The sequence below is a fragment of the Sander vitreus genome, chromosome 4 (assembly GCF_031162955.1).
Source record: "Sander vitreus isolate 19-12246 chromosome 4, sanVit1, whole genome shotgun sequence".
Classification (NCBI taxonomy): domain Eukaryota; kingdom Metazoa; phylum Chordata; class Actinopteri; order Perciformes; family Percidae; genus Sander; species Sander vitreus.
Window position 1 is genome coordinate 35286513 of NC_135858.1, and position 19978 is coordinate 35306490.

Below are 19978 nucleotides of genomic sequence, written 5' to 3' on the forward strand. Positions count from 1 at the left end.
AGTCTTAATTAGCTTTGTAACAACTCATTTGGCAATGGCTTGAATGTAACGGACGTTCATTAATATCAAAAAGTTACGCACTAATGCTTTAATATTTTTCACATTTTATCGTGTCATGCAGTGTGGGACTCGCACTCTTCTGAGCTTGGTCTAGACTCGATACAAGTAAAAGTTTGATAAATACGAGCCCTGGTTTTGTGCAGCTTGTTAAATATGAGCCAATGTGTTCGACCTGTTTAAAATAAAGCAGAGATAATGCTGTTGAACTATCACACATGCATTGTATCATTATACGCCGATGACTAGCTATTCTACATTTCCAAAAACCTGTCGCTCCAAGCTGTGTGAATCAAAACAGGGGAGTTTTAAGTTGACAAAGGTCTGAGTTAATGGTGATGACAATGTTTGTTGTTGTGGGTTGTGAAAGAAAGAGAGAAAAAGGTCCTCTTTGACAGTTTTACAGCTCCATATAACTATAAATAAATTAAGTAAAATTCACAGATCCACGGAAAGATCCTTGGTTTTCTTTTTGTTATGGCCTTTTCTACCTACATTTTTATCTTCAAGTTTGATATTTTTAAACCATGTCTTTTCTCTTTTTTCTTCTTCAAAATTTCAATAGTAAGTAGTTCAAGTGTACAAGTTGTTTAATGGTGTTGTGTGGCTTTGAGGAGCATATCGTTTTTGCTCCAAATCCTCTTTCTTTTTTTATTTTCACTGAGAAGAAGAGTCATGTTGCAGGTCCAAGAAGAAATAGTCAAACAAAATTCAGCGTTGCTCGACCCCGTTTCACTTAACCAGGGAGGTTGTTGACGAATCAGGCGTGTGATCCGTCCTCAGCCAATCAGATCTTCCTGCTGCAGTCTTTGCGGACTTGTTTTCGCTGTGCTCAGCCATGTTTGTTTTACGTGTCCTCGCCCGGTGAGGAACGGGAAAAAGCCAAAATCAGTAGCTGTTTTACACTGATGTGCACACACACACACACACACACACACACACACACACACACACACACACACACACACAGTGAGCCAATGTCTGAATCTTCTCTCGCAGAGCTTCTTCAGTGACCGCACTTTTATCAGTAGCTTGCACAATTAGCGTCTTTCAGCGTTGACTTTCCATTGTTTTTTTCGCTAGCGTTCCTGGCCATTAGCCAACATAAGCTAGCTTAACTTTGACCTCCTTTAAAAAGGAAAGTTGGCTGTCATACCCACTCCTGAACCGGGTATTTGTAATAGTGCTGAGTCATGGTGTTCTGCTGCACTCCTTTGTTTTTAAACTGGAATATGGTGTACACCAGCACCAAGATGCACAGCGACAGGATGCAGGGGATCACCACGGCGATGGCGTTGACCGTCGTCGGGACATCGTTGATGGTCACCATGATGTCCACGTCGTCGAGGGGCAGCTGCCGGTCTCCGCGGTTACCCTTGCTGCCAGAGCGCTCCATGTCGGACTGGTCGCAGCCCATCCAGTCGCGCAGGATCGACTTTGGATACCCGGGTTCCACTGTCAGCTTCTGGTTGTCGAACTTCCAGTAATCCTTCCCCTTGTAGAAGTAGGTGTAGTCTGAAGACAGAAGGAAGGGAGGGAGGGACGCAGGGAGGGAGAAAGAAAGGAAGGGAGGCAGGGAGGGAGGAAGAAAGGAGGGGAGGGAGGGAAGAAGGAGGGGAGGGGAGGAGAGGGAGGAAAGAGGGAAGGAAGGGAGAGAGGGAGGAAGGGAGGTAGGGAGGAGGGAGAGGGAGGGAAGGAAGGGAGGGAAGAAGGAAGGTATGTGGAAGGAAGGAAGGAAGGAAGGGAGAGAGGGAGGGAGGAAGGGATGAAGAAAGTTTGGAGGGAGGGAGGGAGGGAGGGAGGAAGGTAAAGGAAAGAGAACAGGAAATGGAGATTAGTGGGTTGAGTTTTGTGAGGAAACGTAAAGAGTAAATGTTAAAATAACTTCATCAAGACAAATGTTTATTGAGCATTCAACGACTACGCTACGACGAGGTAACTCCATGTTTTCCTCAGTTCCTGAAAAAGCTCACTCTCAGGAAACAGTCCTTCCCTCTTTAAGAAAAGCGTCTTCTTCAAGTGAAAGACATCCGTCAGTGTCCTCAGCTCCATTCTCTCAGCTGTGCAACAGGTTCTCACACCCATCTCGTAAAATATGGACGCTTGGTCAGGTGCCTTTGTCGTGGAAGGGCGTACGGTTCCGTTACACGCGAGAAGAACGGGACGGTTGGGTTTAGGAAAGGGTCGTGGGTGGGCGTACGGTTCTGTGACATGCGGGAAGAACGGGTCGGAAAGAAAATAACGACTATAGCAAGCGTGACAAGTGGGACACGAACCCCGGTCTCCTGGGTGAAAGTCCTGTGTTTGACCCACCCACCCCCCAATCACAGTTGCTTGGCGGTCATTCGCTGTGCATATTTGAAATTAACTAATGTGAATCACTGAAGTAGATATATGACATGAAAGCAAATTTAAAATACACTCTTTCAGTGATTTGGTAAGCCTGCCCCTGAAGCTGGAATTTTGGTTTGGATCAAACTGAAAAGTCCGAAAGTCCGCGCCAAACGAAGTAGGTGTGAAAGTCCCCTCAAACATCAAATTTGAACGATTGAGATCACAACGAATTACATTTTATCCTGACGTACTGTATGAAAAAATAAGTCTGGATGTCTAAGTGTATGAATAGTGGGTACTCACATCCCTCCCTGCTGATGAAGGCCCCCTGCGGTGCGTCCGGTATTCCCTTCCACACGGTGATGGGTTTGGGGTACCCTGGGTCTGCCGTGTGCTTCTCCTCATTGTAGCGCCAGTACTGGTCTCCTTTGAAGAAGTAGGTTTTCCCGACGGGCTCCCAGCGCAGCGCCGTGTCGATGCCGTCTTTGGGGAGGCAGCTGCCCAGCTCCACCAGGCTGTGGGGGTAACCGGGCTCGGCCGTCACTTCCTTAAACACCCAGAACTTATCGCCTGCAAGGGGGAGGAGAAAGATTGGTTGGATTATTACACACACCTTTTTCACCTTTATTACCTTATGTTACCTCATGTTTATAGAGCTCAACAGTGTGGTTCCCGGAATTAAAAAGTGCCGTCATTTTCTCCATAAGGATTTTGACTTTCAGCCATAATGTCTAAACCACTTGTCAAACTCAAGGCCTGCGGGCCAAACCCGGCCCTTCGCAGATTTCGATCTGGCCTGCAAGTTAATTTAGGCTCATATTACATTTTGGCCCGCCTAGTTGTGTGCCGAACCCCAAAAAGACGGCAAACAAACTATAGGTGTGAAAACGCCCTAAAACGTTGGGGGGGGAGGGGTGTCTCTCAGTTCATTTCCGAGAACAGATTTTACCTGCAAACCACAAAAAGACACATACTCACTCACAACAAACCCTGTGTTGGTTTCCTGTCCACAGTGTGTGCAACACACATCACTGTGTCTGTGTGTGTGTGTCTCTGTGTATGTGTGTGTGTGTGTGTCTCTGTGTGTGTGACTGTGTGGGTGTCTGTGTGTGTGTGTGTCTCTATGTGTGTGTTTGTGTGTGTGTCTCTATGTGTGTGTTTGTGTGTGTGTGTCTGTGTGTGTGTGTGTGTGTGTGTGTGTGTGTGAGAGAGAGAGTCGGCAGCTGAGAGAGCGAAGCTATTAATATCTGCTCCTGGCCGACCGCGATAGCAGGACACTCCATCAGAAGATGTCGGGGTGTGTGTGTGTGTGTGTGTGTGTGTGTGTGTGTGTGTGTGTGTGTGTTACAAAGAAAGTGAGAAAAAGTGAGATGGAGATGGAAGCAGAGAGAGAGAGAGAGAGAGAGAGAGAGAGAGAGAGAGAGAGAGAGAGAGATGGCGGTTTCATACATAGACTAAAAATCTATTACTTTAGGCTGGCTGCGTTGCCATTCTTTTTTTCACATTTTATTAAATATATTTTCAGCGGGAGGAGGAGGGCATGTAGAGAGCAGGACAGCGTCTAATCACACTGGAGCAGATGTCAGATAGCAGCAGAGATTCATTTCAGAAAAGCTTTTGTTCCACTGAAGACGAAGAGCAAAAATCGGCTGAATTTCTTCAGAGCAGCTCCGTGAGAAAAACCTACGCACGTAATCAAAACTTAATAGAGCAAATATGCAACGATGCCACTTTCTAATAGTATATTAAGTCATTTATGACTCATTAACCCCCAGCGAGCTCGCAGGAGCAGTTGACGGAAACATAATGCATTTTATAACAACATTAATAGCTAATTGGAACTGCAAGTTAACGAGCTAAAGCGGAGTCAGACTGAACATCTGGAGAGATCCGTGAGACTCAATGGGTTCCCGTAGTCATAGACAAAAGTGTGTTACTCTCTCTTAACACCTTCCTCTGTCTTTTAGCTGCACTGGGACAATATATAGCCATTTGTAGAGCTGCAAAGAGCAGAGAGCAAAGAGAGGAAGAGCGAGAGAAGAAAAGCTGAAGTAAACAGCAACTGCAGTGAAACCTGTTTATATTTCGTTGTGTGTCACCGTTGTGAGTATTCACAGATATCAGATATATTCAGGCAAACAATTTTTCTCATTTTAAATGTCACACAAAATGCCATTTGTTGCTACCAAGTTTATAGATTATGACACAATGGTCTTTAACCTTTTCATTATCAACAGAAATAAAACATTTTCCAGGGACATTGTCGGCCATTTGGTCCGTAAATCCATCACTTCATTTTAAAGCCAGGATCAACTGAATCGTCCTGAAAGTTGGTCTAGATATTGTAGAATATTAGCTGTGTGCAGTCATTGTGTTATGGGTTGGTGTGTTTTATCTTATTTTGGTAGTCTGTTTCTGTTCTGTATTTTTCTCAGTTTTGCTCCCAGAACAGCCGCTGACGTCCAGCCTTCAGAAGGGATTCGCCTTCGCCGCCGGCCTTCAGAGGGGATTCGCCTTCGCCTCTGGCCTTCAGAAGGGATTCGGCTTCGCCGATGGCCTCCAGAAGGATTCTGCCTTCACTGCCGCCCTCCAGAGGGATTTCGCCTTCACGGCCGGCCTCCAGAGGGGTTTCGCCTTCGCAGACGGCCTCTAGAGGGGCCCCGCCCTGAGGGGCTCTACCTTCGTCAACAGCCGCCAGAGGGGTTTCGCCTCGCTGACGGCCGCCTCTGAGTCCTCGACGGCCTGTTCGGCCGCCTGAGGATCTTCGCTGTCCTGCTTGACCTCCTGAAGGTCCTCGGTGGCCTGTTTGGCCGCCCAAGGGGTTCCGCCTTCGCTGCTGTCCGCAGCCCTGGACTAGCTGGCCGCAGCACCTTGGTGCCCAGGCCTCTCTGTCCCCTGTTGCCGAGGCCACTCTGTCCCCTGTTGCCGAGGCCTCTATGCTCCCTGTACCGAGTGGCCCCTCTCGGTTCCCTGTCCTGAGTGCCCCAGTGCTCTCTGTTCCCTGTGCCCCAGAGCCCTCTGTCCCCAGTTCCCTGGGTCCCGCTGTCCTCTATTTCCCTTGCCCCGTGTGACTCTGGTGCCTTCCCTCGCCCCTCCGGGGTTGATTTATTTTGACTGACTGGGTCGTTTGGGTTGACTGGTTGTGTTTTCCCGCCTTTTTTGATTGTTCTGCCCAGCCCTAATGTGTTTCACCTGTTTCCCAGCCCTAGTGTCACCGGTCTTGGGTTACCTCATTACCCTGTGTATTTAGTTTTTGTGTTCCCCTTGTCCTGTGTCAGATCATTGTGTGCGTCTTGTAGCCAGTTTTGTATTCCCGTGTGTTTTGTGTCCAGTTTGTTTGTCTTCCTGGTTCGTGTTATTTTTGGTTTCCCGTTTTTTGCCTGCTTGTTTTTCAGGACTCTTGTTTGTTTTTTTTCCTTGTTATTTTTCTTAGTTTATTAAAACATCAAAATTATCCTCATTTTCTGCCTCTGCATTTTGGGTCCGCATTTTCTCCAGCCACCCCTAACACACTGAGGAACTAGTTGAAGGAAATGTCTCTGACACATTAAGCCCTTAACTATAGTTTAAGTGTTTTATGGCATAAGAATGCATTGTGTACCAGACAGATAAGCAGAAGAACAGGAAAAGTTAAAAAGTTAAGAGATGGAAGTTGCATCACACATAGGCCCCGACCTTGGTGTGTGTATTTATGAAGACACCCCCCTGTGAGGAGAGAATAAAGACACAGGGAAAGCTTAGATCGGAGTTCATTTCGGAGGAGATCTTGGTGGACTGAGCTTCAACTTAATGTCTGTCCCTAGGGAAACTTAGACTCTGTTTGTGAACCCACAATTGTGTTGTAACTTTTATGCTGTTATCCTTGTGTTCTGGTAAACTTAAAGAAGGCGTGGGAATTAATAAATTGGAGTTAGATTTGACAGGCCTTAGGGCCTTATTTAAAATAATTCCTTACAATATTCATGAGGATTATTCCGATTTATGACTTCTGATTTTGATGGATTGCACGCTCTTTCCTTTAGCCCGAGCCTGTGACCTCACACAAAACATGATTATTGCTATAAAGCAAGAACCCATCTGACCAAGGACTGTAAGAATAATAGAGCTGCAAAGGTTAATCGATAAGTTGTCAACCAATAAGTTAATCAGCAACTATTTTGACAATCAATTAAACAGGTTTTTATAAACGAAAAGTAAAACTTTTCTGGTGTCAGCTTGGTACATGTGAATATTTTCTAGTTTCTTCTCTCCTCTAAATATCTGTGAGTTGTGGACAAAACAAGACATTTGAGGACATCATCCTGGGCTTTTTGGGAAACACTGATCCACATCTAGTCATTTGTAAGTTTTTGAAAATGATGCCACTCAAATGACAAAAAAAACCTAATTAATTGGTGTCTTTACCGCCCCTCTGTATTTATATATCTGGACCCATGAAACTGAAGGCAGAACTGTGATACATAGATGTTGAATATGAGAGAAACAAAGCAGAGTGTTTGTACACAGCTGAGTATTCTTCCTGACATACCTTTGAAGAAGACAAATTTGCCATCAGATCTCTCGTAGGCAGCGTCGATGCGAGGCGGCAGGCCCTTCCAGAACTGATCGATCTGCATGGGATAACCCTCCTGCACCTTGTTGTTCCTCAGACGCCAAAACCACCGGTCCTGCAACACAGCGGGTCACACGTTCGAGATTTAAAGTCATGAGAGGCATCAACATTAAATGCACCGTGAGCTTCCGAGGTGCACTTGAACACACAATTTAGTCCGGTCTGTGTTGTTTCTCCGACAACTGACAACTACGGCAGTGTCCGCGGTGTCTCAAAGCTCAGCTAGACTCCTCTGTGTCTTCAGCTGCAGACTGTTGGACGTCCCGCTGTTGGAATCTTGTCCAGTGAAATACAGCAACACGTTAGACCGTTTAGCTGTCAGCTTTTTAACCGTGTTTAAACCAGCTACTAGCTGGTAGGTAGGCTAACGTTACCTGCTGTCAAGTGTGACCTTAACTAGCGGCACAGACAGCGAGTTATACATGCATTTATTTTTTTATTACTACTGTAACTCTTTACATCTTTGCAGCTCGGCTTTTAACTGGGAGTAAAAAGTGTGAACATATAACCCCAGTTTTAGCCTCGCTCCACTGGCTTCCTGTCCGTTTCAGGACTGATTTTAAGATTTTAAATGGGTAGCCGCCTTCTTATTTATCAGAGCTTTTACAAGTCATTACACCTATCAAAGCACTGAGGTCTTCCAATCAGATGCTCCTCGATGTTCCCAGATCAAAGATGTCTGCAAAGCAATGACATATGAAGTATTCTATTCTATTCTATCCAGGTTAAAAAAATAAAGGTGACCAAGCCTTTTCAGCGGCAGCTCCAAACCTCTGGAATAGTTTACCTATTCATATAAGAACTGCTTGGACCGCTGAAACATTCAAGTCCTTGCTTAAGACTTACTTCTATTCGTTGGCTTTCAATTCAAGTTGAGCTTTGACACCTTGACCTTTTTCTACTGTTGGTCGGTTATTTTGTATTGTTTGTGTATATTATCCATTTTAGTTTTTTTGAGCTTGTTAAGCAATTTGGTCAACTATGGTTGTTTTTGAACGTGCGATATATATATAAATAAAATTGAACTGAACTGATGCTTCTGGTTCCTGTAATGTCAGTCTTAGAGCACCTTAAAGCAGCGCAGGCATTTAAGTTGCACCGAAACGAGGTACCGAGTATTCAACATCCATCCCTAGTTGGTTTTGTCAAATGCACGTCTCTTTTCAACCGACGCTTACTTAACTTTTCTGCACTTTAGCTATGTTACATTATACACTTGTTGACTCTCATTTATGCTTTAAATTTCACTGGACGGACTGTAACTGATCAATTCCCCTGATGGGATTACTAAAGTATTCGGATTCTGGCGGGGTGGATAAAAGATGAAGCTGTGAGAAAAGAAGACAAACAGAAGACACGGATTAGAAAAGTGAGGTGATGCAAGGTATGTGGAGGAAGGAAAGGAAGAGGAAAAGCGCAGGAATCCAAAAGATGAGAGGAGACAAAGCAAAGAACAGACAGAAGGCAGGAAGAAGAAGGGCGAGCATCAATCTGAGCTCATTATCATTTGGCTTCGGCGAATGTAGGACACAGCCAAGCACAGTCCCCACTGAGCGCCACGCACACGCACGCACGCACACACACACACACACACACACACACACACACACACACACACACACACACAAACACTGTCTCGAATGATTCGACATCATCTGCTGGCCGCTAATGTTTTTCTGTGTGAACCCAAGGAGAGAGAAAAAGGAAAATCAATGCTTCTCACATCTAGCAAAAGAAGCCACGAGTGTTTCTCTCGCCGTGGAAACATCCCATAATGAGTGTCTCCTTTCAAGCGCCCACTGCCTCTTAGCGCTCTTTGTGTCCCAGAGTTAAAGGGAAGAGAAACTCGTCCGCGTGTTGCTGGTCGATGATGATGATCAAGATGCATTTTTGAGTCACTGAAAGGCTTTTGTGTTTCATTGCCTCGGTAAACGACACCAGAGTGCAACATATTTCTACACACTTCCTGCACTCCGCTCCACATCCGAGAAGAATTGTTTAGAAAAATGAAAAGTCTCTTATGAAGCTGTATTTGTCATTCTGTCCAAGGCCATGTTGCGAAGATACATTTCTGCCTTATTGCACGCTAAAAAAGTAGACACAACATTTTCTATAAACGTGCTTGATATTATCGAAAGTTTTAAGTTATGGTAGTTGTGTATGTTCACACTTGGCATCTTTTTTGACAAGAAAACACGGTTTACTCCGTAGAGGAATATAATTTAAGCTGGCAGATTACCCCTTTAGTTGTCTTCCCATCGACTACGAACTTGTGTTCCTAGCGGGTCAAGATTGAAAATGAACTTTTTTCGACATTTTTGTCACTTTTTTTTTTCTATGCTTTTGTCACTTTTTTCAACACTTTTTAAAATGTATGGTCAATAAACCTAACTTACATGACATTTTACCAATTTTTTTAGTTAAAAACAGCAGACATTATGAATTATTTTTATTATTAGTTAAGATCAGAGGATGTTGTGGTGGATCACAGACTGTCAAAGCTTAGTCAGGACGTGGTTTTGAAACCATTTAAATGCTATGAAATTGAATAAAACACCCAAAAAAAAAAATCATTATTTTTGTTTAAATGTTGTATGGGTTCCATACAACGTACATCCATGTTATTTTTGGGCGATTTGGTTTAAGAAACCCATATTTCTGATATTAAAAACTTTGAAAACGGGTCAAATTAAACACACAGTACTGTAGGGTACTGCCGCCAAAATCGGCAGACTTTCCCTCAAGTTACCAGCTAATGCTTGGTTACATTTTTCAAAACGGATCTAGTTGTAGTCTTGCTATGTGTAACCCTGCGAGATCCCCAGTCTTTACATATGAACGTTGGGATGGGAGATGATGTCTTTTAGTGTACGGTAGGCATTAGCAGATAATGACCCAGTTTGAAGGAGCTGTTCCACATAAAGTAAAATGTATATGCAGCATATATTATAAACACACCTGAGCCTAAAATAACTCATGGAGCAGCTGCTCCCAGTTCGACTTCATTCACTTCTAATGATCCGCTTAGTTAATAGACAGACAGACAGACACACACACACACACACACACACAGACAGATGAGGTAGGCCGGTAGAAAGACAGACAGACAATCGAGGAAGAGAAATGAGATAGTTTGTCAGATAAGAATCCCCCCGAGAGGAGACAGACGGGTGAGCCGATAGAAAAGAGAGACACACACATCGGCAAGCAGGACGGTGGACAGACGGAAAGCGAGACGGGTCCGCGACCTTTTCTAACAGTCACTTTATAGATCACACACATCAAAATGAATTTTTTGTTGTTGTTAATTTACACATTACGATTTCTGCACACAAAACACATTGTCTGCGTTGGAAAATCCCAAACTAACATGCTACTTAGTAGCTAAAACAGTACGTGAGATTTTTTAGTATGTCCGAAACCGTAGTATGAAACCAACGCTACAAAACGTTTATTGATCTGGCGTTGCCGCTAGAGCGGAGGACGGCAGCGGTTACCATGGTTACTTCACGGCGTCTTCAACGGAAAAGGAGGCTATCAGGAAGTTACGTTAAAAACGACTGCTTAGTGCGTCCGAAAAAGATACACACTACTGTTTATTTACACAAAAGCATATTGAACGATAGTTTAGGTTTCAGACGCAACCATTCATTAAAATCTGAGGTTTTATTCTAAAGGAAACTAGCCAACAATATAACACACTGACGCACACACTGACGGACACACACAGACACACACACGCTGACGGACACACAGACGGACACACACGCGCTGACACACACAGACACACACACGCGCTGACACACACACACACACACACACAATGGGAGGAGAGTTCTTTACTTTTAATACTTTAACTACATTTTCCTGATGATACTTACACACTTTTACTGAAGGAATATTTTCAACGCAGGACTTTTACTTCTAACAGGGTATTACAGAGTGGTATTAGTACTTTTACTGCAGTAAAGGATCTGAATATGTCTTGCACCGCTGCTTTCATCTGAAGATGGGGCTTCTCCAGTGGGAATCGACCCGTAATGTGCCAGCGTCGGCGCGATCGTTACTTCCTGAGCTGCAGAGCGACCGCACCTCGCTCACAGCCGCTCGCGTCCTGCATCCTCCTCACTTAATGTTCTATTAAGCTTCATCTCAATTCCCAAGACGTGTCAGCCTGTTTCATACAGACACTCAGGGCCGGATGACTCAGCCTCTGCAGCAGTTAATTACATAAAGGACAGAATCCTGTTCTCAAAAGACGAGATAATGTGTGTGTGTGTGTGTGTCTGTCTGTCTGTGTGTGTGTATATGTATGTGTCTGTTTGTCTGTGTTTGTGTGTGTGTGTGTGTGTGTGTGTCTGTCTGTGTGTGTGTGTGTGTGTGTGTCTGTCTGTGTGTGTGTCTGTGTGTGTGTGTGTGTCTGTGTGTTTGTGTGTCTGTCTGTTTGTCTCTGTGTGTGTGTGTGTGTGTGTGTGTGTCCTTTTACAATGTCAGATTTCTGAGAAGTTTGATAGCTAAGTGTATTTATTTTTGTGATTTAAACATTTTAGAGCTGCAAAAGTTTAATTAATAATTTTAAACAAATCAGCAACTATTTTGATAATCGATTAATCAGTTTGATTTGGGGGGTTTTTTCTGAAAAAATGCAAAACGTCTCTGATGTCAGCGTGTTAAATGTGAATATGTTCTAGTCTCTTCTCTCCTCTGTGACAGGAAACTGAATATATTTGAGTTGTGGACTAAACGAGACATCTGAGGACGTCACCTTGGGCTTTTTGGGAAACACTGATCCACATTTTTCACCATTTCCTGACATTTTAGAGACCAAACAACTGATCCATTGCAGCACTAGACAAAACAATGGACCCAAAAACGAGACGTAAAATGCCAACAAGTTTTGGTGGGTGAACAGAATACAACTCATCAAAAGGAGTGTATATCAACAATGCAAATTACTGCAACAGGCAGCTTTGCACAGTGTTTGAGACCCCCAACGTCGGCTTCAAGGCACCTAACCCTAACCCTTGCCTAATCCTAGTGCCTTCCAGGCAGCGCTGCCTTTAAGACGACGTTGGGGGCTTAAAACACCATTGAACGTTTAGCGCCTTGTGATGACTGAAGAGGATCATTTTTAATCTGAAATAACATCCTCAGAGGTGCAGCAGAAGTGCACCAAACATATGTGTGTGTGTGTGTGTGTGTGTGTGTGCAGCAGAAGTGTCTCTGTCCTGATTTTAGAGATATTAAAGTGTGAACGTGTCTTTTTGTCTCTGATCTGGCGAGTGTTCACCGTGTTTCCTGTTGCTCACCTTGAAGACAAACATCTCCCGTCTGAAGAATGCCACTGTGTTGAAGTTGCCGTCGCAGATGTTGGGTTTGCCGTTGCCAGGCAGCGCGGGCCGGTCGCCGGGCGGGCGCGCCGGGCGGGAGTGGCGGTCGTGCTTCCGCTCGGAGGTGGAGTGTGTCCGTCGGGAGGGTAAGGTGGGTAACGGCCTGGTGGGCTCCAGCATGGCCGTGGGGATGCCTGGCGACGGAAAAACATCCATAACAACAAGACTGAGTTCTGTTTGTGGGTCTATGAGACTGGGTCAGCCCTATGGTCCCACAGCCCTATGTTCCCACAGCCCAATGGTCCCACAGCCCTATGTTTCTACAGCCCAATGGTCCCACAGCCCTATGTTCTTACAGCCCAATGGTCCCACAGCCCTATGTTCTTACAGCCCAATGGTCCCACAGCCCTATGTTCTTACAGCCCAATGGTCCCACAGCCCTATGTTCTTACAGCCCAATGGTCCCACAGCCCTATGTTCCTACAGCCCAATGGTCCCACAGCCCAATGGTCCCACAGCCCTATGGTCCCATAGCCCAATGGTCCCACAGCCCAGTCCCCGTATCCAGGTCTTACTGCTGGAGAGACAGAGCATCGAGGCCAATCAGATCAACTCTCAGCAGCCAGACACAATAACAGGCTTTGTTATTCACACTGAACACAAGAGAAGTGGAAAAATACTGTTTCCCTTCAACACGGACTGGAAATGCCACCTGTGTATCGTGACCTTTAATGTAAAGATCGCTTTTTGAAAAGGAGTCCTGCTTTGAAGCTTAAAGGAAACCAGACCAACGTAACTGAAGAACAAAAACAGGTAGAGCTGCTAAGATGAATCGATTCTATTAAATGTCAACTATTAAATTAATCGCTACCTATTTTGATAATCTGTTTGAGTCATTTTGTATTAAAAGACGTCTCTGATTCCAGCTTCTTAAATGTGAATATGTTCTAGTGTATTCTCTCCTCTGTGACAGGAAACTGAATATATTTGAGTTGTGGACTAAACAAGACATTTGAGGACATCATCTTGGACTTTTTGGCGAACACTGATCCACATTTTTCACCGTTTTCGGGAAGCTTTGATGAAGCGTAATTTAAATGTTAAGACAGACACTCATTCACGTGTAGTTTGCTTGTTACCTTCGTTTTCAATCTCGTACATTTTCTTGTGTTTCTGTGTTCTGTGTTTAAATATATTCGTGGGGTCCAAAAACCGGGAGTACAGTATACTTCCGGACAGCTTTGTGGGGCCAAAATGCTGGACCCCACAAGTTTAAAGGGCTGTTTGAGGGTTAAGACTTGGTTTTAGGATTAGGGTTAGAATGAGGTTCTGGTTAGGGTGAGGGTAAGGGTTAAGGTTAGGCATTTAGTTGTGATGGTTAAGGTTAGGGTAAGGGGCTAGGGAATGCATTATGTCAATGATGATGGGTCCCCACAAAGATAGTGAAATGCACTGTGTGTGTGTGTGTGTGTGTGTGTGTGTGTGTGTGTGTGTGTGGCTTTGGGAAACACTGATCCACATTTTTCACCATGTTCTGACATTTTAGAGACCAAACAACTAATCCATTCATCCAGGAAATAATACAACGGATTAATCGACGATGAAAATAATCTTCACTTGCAGCCCTAGTCTGTATCTCATCTGGCTATTTGCGAAGCACTACTGATGAAAATATTAAACAAGATCTGGATCTGATGGAGATGTTCTTCACTAACACATACTTTCTGAGCCAGCAGACACTTTCTTTTCCTTCTTTGTGTCTTTGCATCACAAGTACATGTTGCACTACATTACAACAGAAAGCTGTCGTGATTGTTTCGGGGCTGACAGAAAGAAATGTGTCTGCGTCTGACAGCCTGTTTGTTCTCTGTTCACTCAAAAGAAAGATCATGTGAGGCATCTTCTCTGAAATGGAACAAAGCGTCTCTGGTGTAAACACAAAAGGAAAAAGACACAAAGTCACACTTTTTTTTTTTGGTCTTCTTTTAAATCTGTGTCTTTCCAGGCAAAGGTTGATCAGAACTGTAGATTGTTTTTCAGCAGGCTGTTCTCATGAACCATTCTTACATTTAGCTACGAAAAGGAAAGCACCGTAATTTGTATTTATTCCACGTTAGCACCACAGTCTATATTGTTCTACTTCTCTCCAGACAGCCAGCTAGACTATCTGTCCAATCTGAGTTTTCTCTCGTACAACTAAAACTACTACTACTTTTTGGGCATTTTAGGCCTTTGTTTGACAGGACAGCTTGACATGAAGGGCCCTATTTTAACGATCTAAGTGCACAGCGTGTCCAAATCCACTTTTGCTAGTTTGACGATGGAAAAAGGCTCCGTGTGCCGGGCGCATGGTTCTAAAGGGTTGTACTTAGTGTCTTCATTAATCAGAGGTGTGTTTTGGGCGTAACATGCAATAAACCAATCAGAGATCATCTCCCATTCCCTTTAAAAGCCAGGCGCGTTTGGACCTTAGCGCATTGCTATCATGATGGAGGATTTGCACCATAATATATCTTTTTATATCTTCTGCATGTGTGTGTGCTGCTGTGCGTCCCTGTGTGTGTAACAGGCATAGTGTGCGCGCGCTGTGCATAAGACTAGGCTCATTTTACTAATGCTCTGTTAAAATAACAATGAAATGCTGCGTTATTGACTTTAGACCAGGTTTTTGTTGGTCAATGGCGCGATCACTTCCCGCTGCCTCAAGATAGCAATACGCCCAGAATACACCTGAACACACCTCCCTGTAAGATCAGCACGCCCATGGGCGCACAGATGGGCGCAGACGCATTTGCTGTTTAAACGACGTGGGCGCTGGACAGGAAATTGACAACTGCATCGGTCTTAAACTAGCAAAGACACTTGGTCAGGCTTTGCGCTGCGCCGGGTGCAAGATAGAGCCCGAAATGGGAGAGGGGGGTGACATGCAGCAAAGGGCCGCAGGTCAGAGTCGAACCCGGGCCTGCTGCGTCGGGGGGAGTAAACCTCTATATATGGGCACGCGCTCTACCAACTGAGCCATCCGGGCGCCCTAAAACAACTTTTGAATGTACACACGTTCCACCACAAGTTCCTTCCCGAGGCTATTTTGCAGCGGCACCGTGGCTCCGTCTGGAGCTTAGCACCGCCCAAGACGATTGTGATTGGTTTAAATAGATGCCAATATACCAGAGCACGTTTCTCTCGCATCCCAGAATGCTGCGTGGATGCACAATCTTTTTTCTAATCTTAACTAGTTGTTGTTGTGCCTAAACTTTAACCGCTGAAAGGGCCGTCACCTCACTGTCCTGTACTGTCCCGCTCCCAGTCACCTGTTCTTGGCTAAATTTAACTGTAAAGCCCGCTAAACTCAACGGTCATTGTGACCGGTCGCCACGTGACTAATTTCGGGGGATATCTCATGAATTGGTGTGCGTAGGTTTTTGTACGATATCATATTATATTAGTCACTAAAAAGTCTATTAATAAGAGAGTAAAAAGTCTATAAATAATGGAATAAAAGTCTATATATTAGACACTAAACATCTATAAATAATAGAATAAAAGTCTATATCTTAGACACTAAAACGTCTATAAATAAAAGACTAAACATCTATGAATAAGAGAATAAAAGTCTATATATTAGAGACTAAACATCTATAAATAAGAGTGTAAAAAGTCTATAAATTAGAGATTTAGAGAATAGTGGATCATGAGAATGTGTTGTTTTCAGCTTGATGCTGCTTTACATTCATACATATTTCAGCCAGTGCAGCGCTCTGCCGGACAACACGTCTTCATAACTCAGCCGCAGTCTGGGTTTTAAGATTAATAATTCATATTCAAGTGTTCCTTCACTTTAAAGGCTAACTTTGTTTTTGTGTTCAACCTGGACCCTATTTTCCCATGTTTTTGTGTGTAAGTGATGGGTGGGAACAGCTATCTTTGACATTGGCCCTGTATAAGGTTCAGGTTCAGGTTACTTTATTGGTACCCGTAGGTAAACTAGGTTTACAGTCTAAGAGGCCGGACATCCTTAAAACTTTGTAGACCACCACATAACATGCAACACACAAAACATTAAAACATAGAAAACAGACAGTAGAACATGGATAAAAAAAAAAAAAGCTCAGCGTAAATTCTGTCAGGGAGACTTCTATTATGTTGTCTCTCTTCTCTTTAACTGATCAGCTGGGCAGTGGGTGTTACGGGTCTGTATACCAATTAGAATCGGGCACTTATGTTCTAACCAATCACAGCATACTACCATGTTTTAAATCTGTTCTCTCTCCTGCTTCTGTCAGTTGTATTTTCAGACGAGACTGTGAGTGCTACTAGTAGTTGTTGGCTTATGGCATTAGTGTTTTTCTGTGTTGCGTCTGGTTCGGCTTGTGTGTCATTTCAGGCTAAGAGCATTTCACCTTTTCCGGCCCGTGTTTCTGAACTGCACAGCTGGCCTCCAGCTGCGACTCTCAGCCGCCGGCGTTGTACGTACTTTGGTCGGGTTCATTACAGCAGAGGAACCGGCATGTTCAACTCAGCTGGATCTTCCAACCCCTCCATAAGTTAAGTTATCTCATCGGGCATATTTTGTTCATTCATGTTTGCCGCCCAACAATAATGCGGATTAGGTTGCTGTGGTCTGGAGTTCCGGGCTCTGTCTAAACTCTAGCTTCTGCCGCAGATTCCTCTGCGTCTCTGGGGCCTATTTACCGTAAATTCTATGATAGAGACAGCCGGGGACGTCGTTTTTCTTCTATACATGCATTAAGGTTAAATTGTGCACTTAGACAGGATCGTCTTTTCTCTATGGGCTCACTAGGCAAGCTGCTTTTTATCTTTTCCGACATCTTTTTTAGCGTGCTCTCATTTCAGCTACGTTCTAAAATTCAAGTGGGCATTTACATGCGCATTTACGGTGGATTCAGCTTTTCAACAGATGTTGCTCTGGACGGATGTATTAGCTCTCGATGGTGACAGTGACATATGTTAGGGCTGAGCGCTACAGCGCAGCTGCAAACTGAGCTTGCCTACGTAGTTGTGGTATGAGCAGCCTGTCCGAAGTTGTAGTCTTCTGGTGGCTGTGCATGAGTAAACTCAATCGTTTCAATCTTGCAGAGACGGAGATTGAGTTATATGCTAGGAATAATGTAGACAAGGGGTAATTGTTGCTAACTAGAATGCTAATTAACATTAGTATTTATCTTACCAAGTAACGGTAGCCTTTTTACAATAATACGTCTGTATGGAGCACACCGTGAGATACAAGCTATGGAGCATTTATACATTGTGTTTCTTCTAAAATGTACGAATTAAGTCTTTAACGCTTCAGATGTAAGTTATTGGTGTCAAGTGACGTCAAATGGCAGTCACTGGAATGCTACGGCGGCTGAGTGCTTGTTAGCATCTAATGGGCATAGGAGGTACGTAAGTGTTTTTGTCCCATATTCGTGATGTGTCTGGGCTTAAGTACTGTTCTAATACTCGGGCAGGTGTAAGATTCTTTTCTCAATAGGGAATGACACGTTAAGGTTTGTCTTCGGAGCTGTCGTGATATTTGTCAGTAGTCATGCTGACGTCAGCAGAATGCATAAGGCACTTATATTCTGCATTTGTACATACATATGCTCGTCGTTGTTGCCTGCTACTATTGTTGGTGCATTATGCTCACTCATGGTGGGTAGCGCACTTTCATTATATTTCATATATGTGTTTCAAAGCAAGTATTCTCAGCATATATTATATTGTACAAACTATCTAACAAGCTGCATTGCTCGTATCAGCTATTTCCTTTTATTTTCATCTCATATCTGTGGGGGCCTCATGGTGTTTTACGTTTTATTTAAATCTATTTACAAAGATGTGTGTTGTTCGTTTCCACTAAGCTTCCTATGTTGGCAATATATTGGTGCGAGTCCTGCAGAGACTGATTCACGGTAGATGTGTTGGAACCGGTGGCAGCCCAGGTTTCTAATCACTACTCTGTATTCACTTTCGGTCGTGGCTGGCCTCGGCGGTTAGTCTTGCATCAAAGCGCGTTGTTTTACTCATGGGCGCGCCAAATTCAGCATGGTGCATATGGGTCGCGTGTCCTCCTAGCATTGGGGTCATCGCACCTTCCTATGTCTGATTTTGTTACTTTTTACCTAGATTCTGCGATGCCCGCTGAAGGTGAGTATTTTGTGTATTTACCCAGACACTTTCTATCACTTATTAAGATTACTTTTGGGCATGTCGACACAATTATTTTGTTTGTGGTTGGTAATCACTTACTTCGCATAATCGTCATCGTGCGGATGGCTTCTCTGTCTTGACCACACTAGCGTCAATTGGTATCTGGGTATTACTAAGGCTCTATATTAATAATACATGTGTGGCACTCGTTTTCTTTTGCTGAGTTAAGTTATGGGGGAATCCCTATCCTAAGTATGGTGGTAGTCCATCTTACTGGGCAAAAGTCGTTATTGTCTTATGTTATTGATCGAATTTTAGCAGAAAGTTGTGCAGTTCATCTCTGCAATATGTTTAAACAGAATTCATCTTTGCAATGGGATTCTCATATTTGGTACACCCTATAGATCTCATATCAATGTGTCGTTATGAGCATGTTTTACACGATGTCTTTGCAGCACGGCCAGCTGTACTTCATATATTGCACGTTCAAATTGCTTCTTCTTTGCAGCATGTTTAACCCGTTTTTTTCTCGCAGCATGGGTAAATATTGTATCTATTGTAACTCTTCATCTATGCAGTGCATTAAGTGACCTTATCACTGACCTTGTACGCAGCTAACTCATGATATTTGACCTCATTCAAGTACTCCTTACAATACTAACCTTCTAAGTCGCAGATACACTGCTTCTTTTCATAGCTTTTAATCTAATATTAACTACTCATTGCCTAGGCTCATACTAGAGGTTTTCTCGGCTATAGAGGCTATATTTCGGTTCAGCAACAACTCGGCATATGGTCTTCCTCTGTTTACTCCTCTTACATTCATGATGTCATCGCAACCCAGAGATCTTTTAGGTATAATCCTGGTAAGCGTGCATATAACTGGTGGTGGTGTATTGATCTCTGAACAGTGGTGGAGGAAGTACTGAATCTCAGTACAAATAACAGACATATATTTATTTTAGTAAAAGTACAATGAAAACCCTTCTTTAGTAATAGTAACAGTACCTGATTTTAAATGTAATTAAGTATTAAAAGTAAAGTCTGCAGAGATTCTGGGTTTGTTCCGGCCTGAATTGCCGAGGTTTTGTTTTGTGTTCAGTCTTCTTAACGTGGAGGCGCTGATTCAATCATTGTTGCCCGCACTGACACACAGTTTTGCCCATTTAAAGCTATGATTAAGTATCTATCTTACAGGTCTCAGACTAGTACCCTGTCACTCTTATTTGTTATTCCTGGAGATTTCCCTATGTCGAAATGTTGGTTTAACCAGCATTTGAAACTAGTCCTTATCAAAGCTAACATTTCACCACAGCATTATACGAGTCATTCATTTAGAATAGGGGCTGTACTACTGCTGGTAGTCAAGGGGTCTCAGTACTTCTCTACAACAACTTGGACGATGGGCTTCCTCTGCGTACTCGTCATATATTCGCCCTGATGTAGAAAGACATCATCAATAACCAGAGATCTCTTAAACCTTGATTGTGGT

At 43.7% G+C, this 19978-nt stretch overlaps 1 protein-coding gene across 1 annotated transcript in view; it reads right to left on the reverse strand.

Annotated features, from left to right (window-relative positions):
- Positions 1-978: 978 nt before the first annotated feature.
- mmp24 (matrix metallopeptidase 24) overlaps positions 979-19978 on the reverse strand; it is a 79994-nt gene continuing 60994 nt past the window's right edge. The window contains exons 7-10 of the mRNA XM_078249479.1: positions 12313-12527; positions 6920-7058; positions 2695-2961; positions 979-1572 (exon numbers count right to left, since the gene is read on the reverse strand). Coding sequence (XP_078105605.1) covers positions 1208-1572; positions 2695-2961; positions 6920-7058; positions 12313-12527 — 986 coding nt within the window. The 3' untranslated portion in view covers positions 979-1207. The remainder of the gene's footprint in view (positions 1573-2694; positions 2962-6919; positions 7059-12312; positions 12528-19978) is intronic.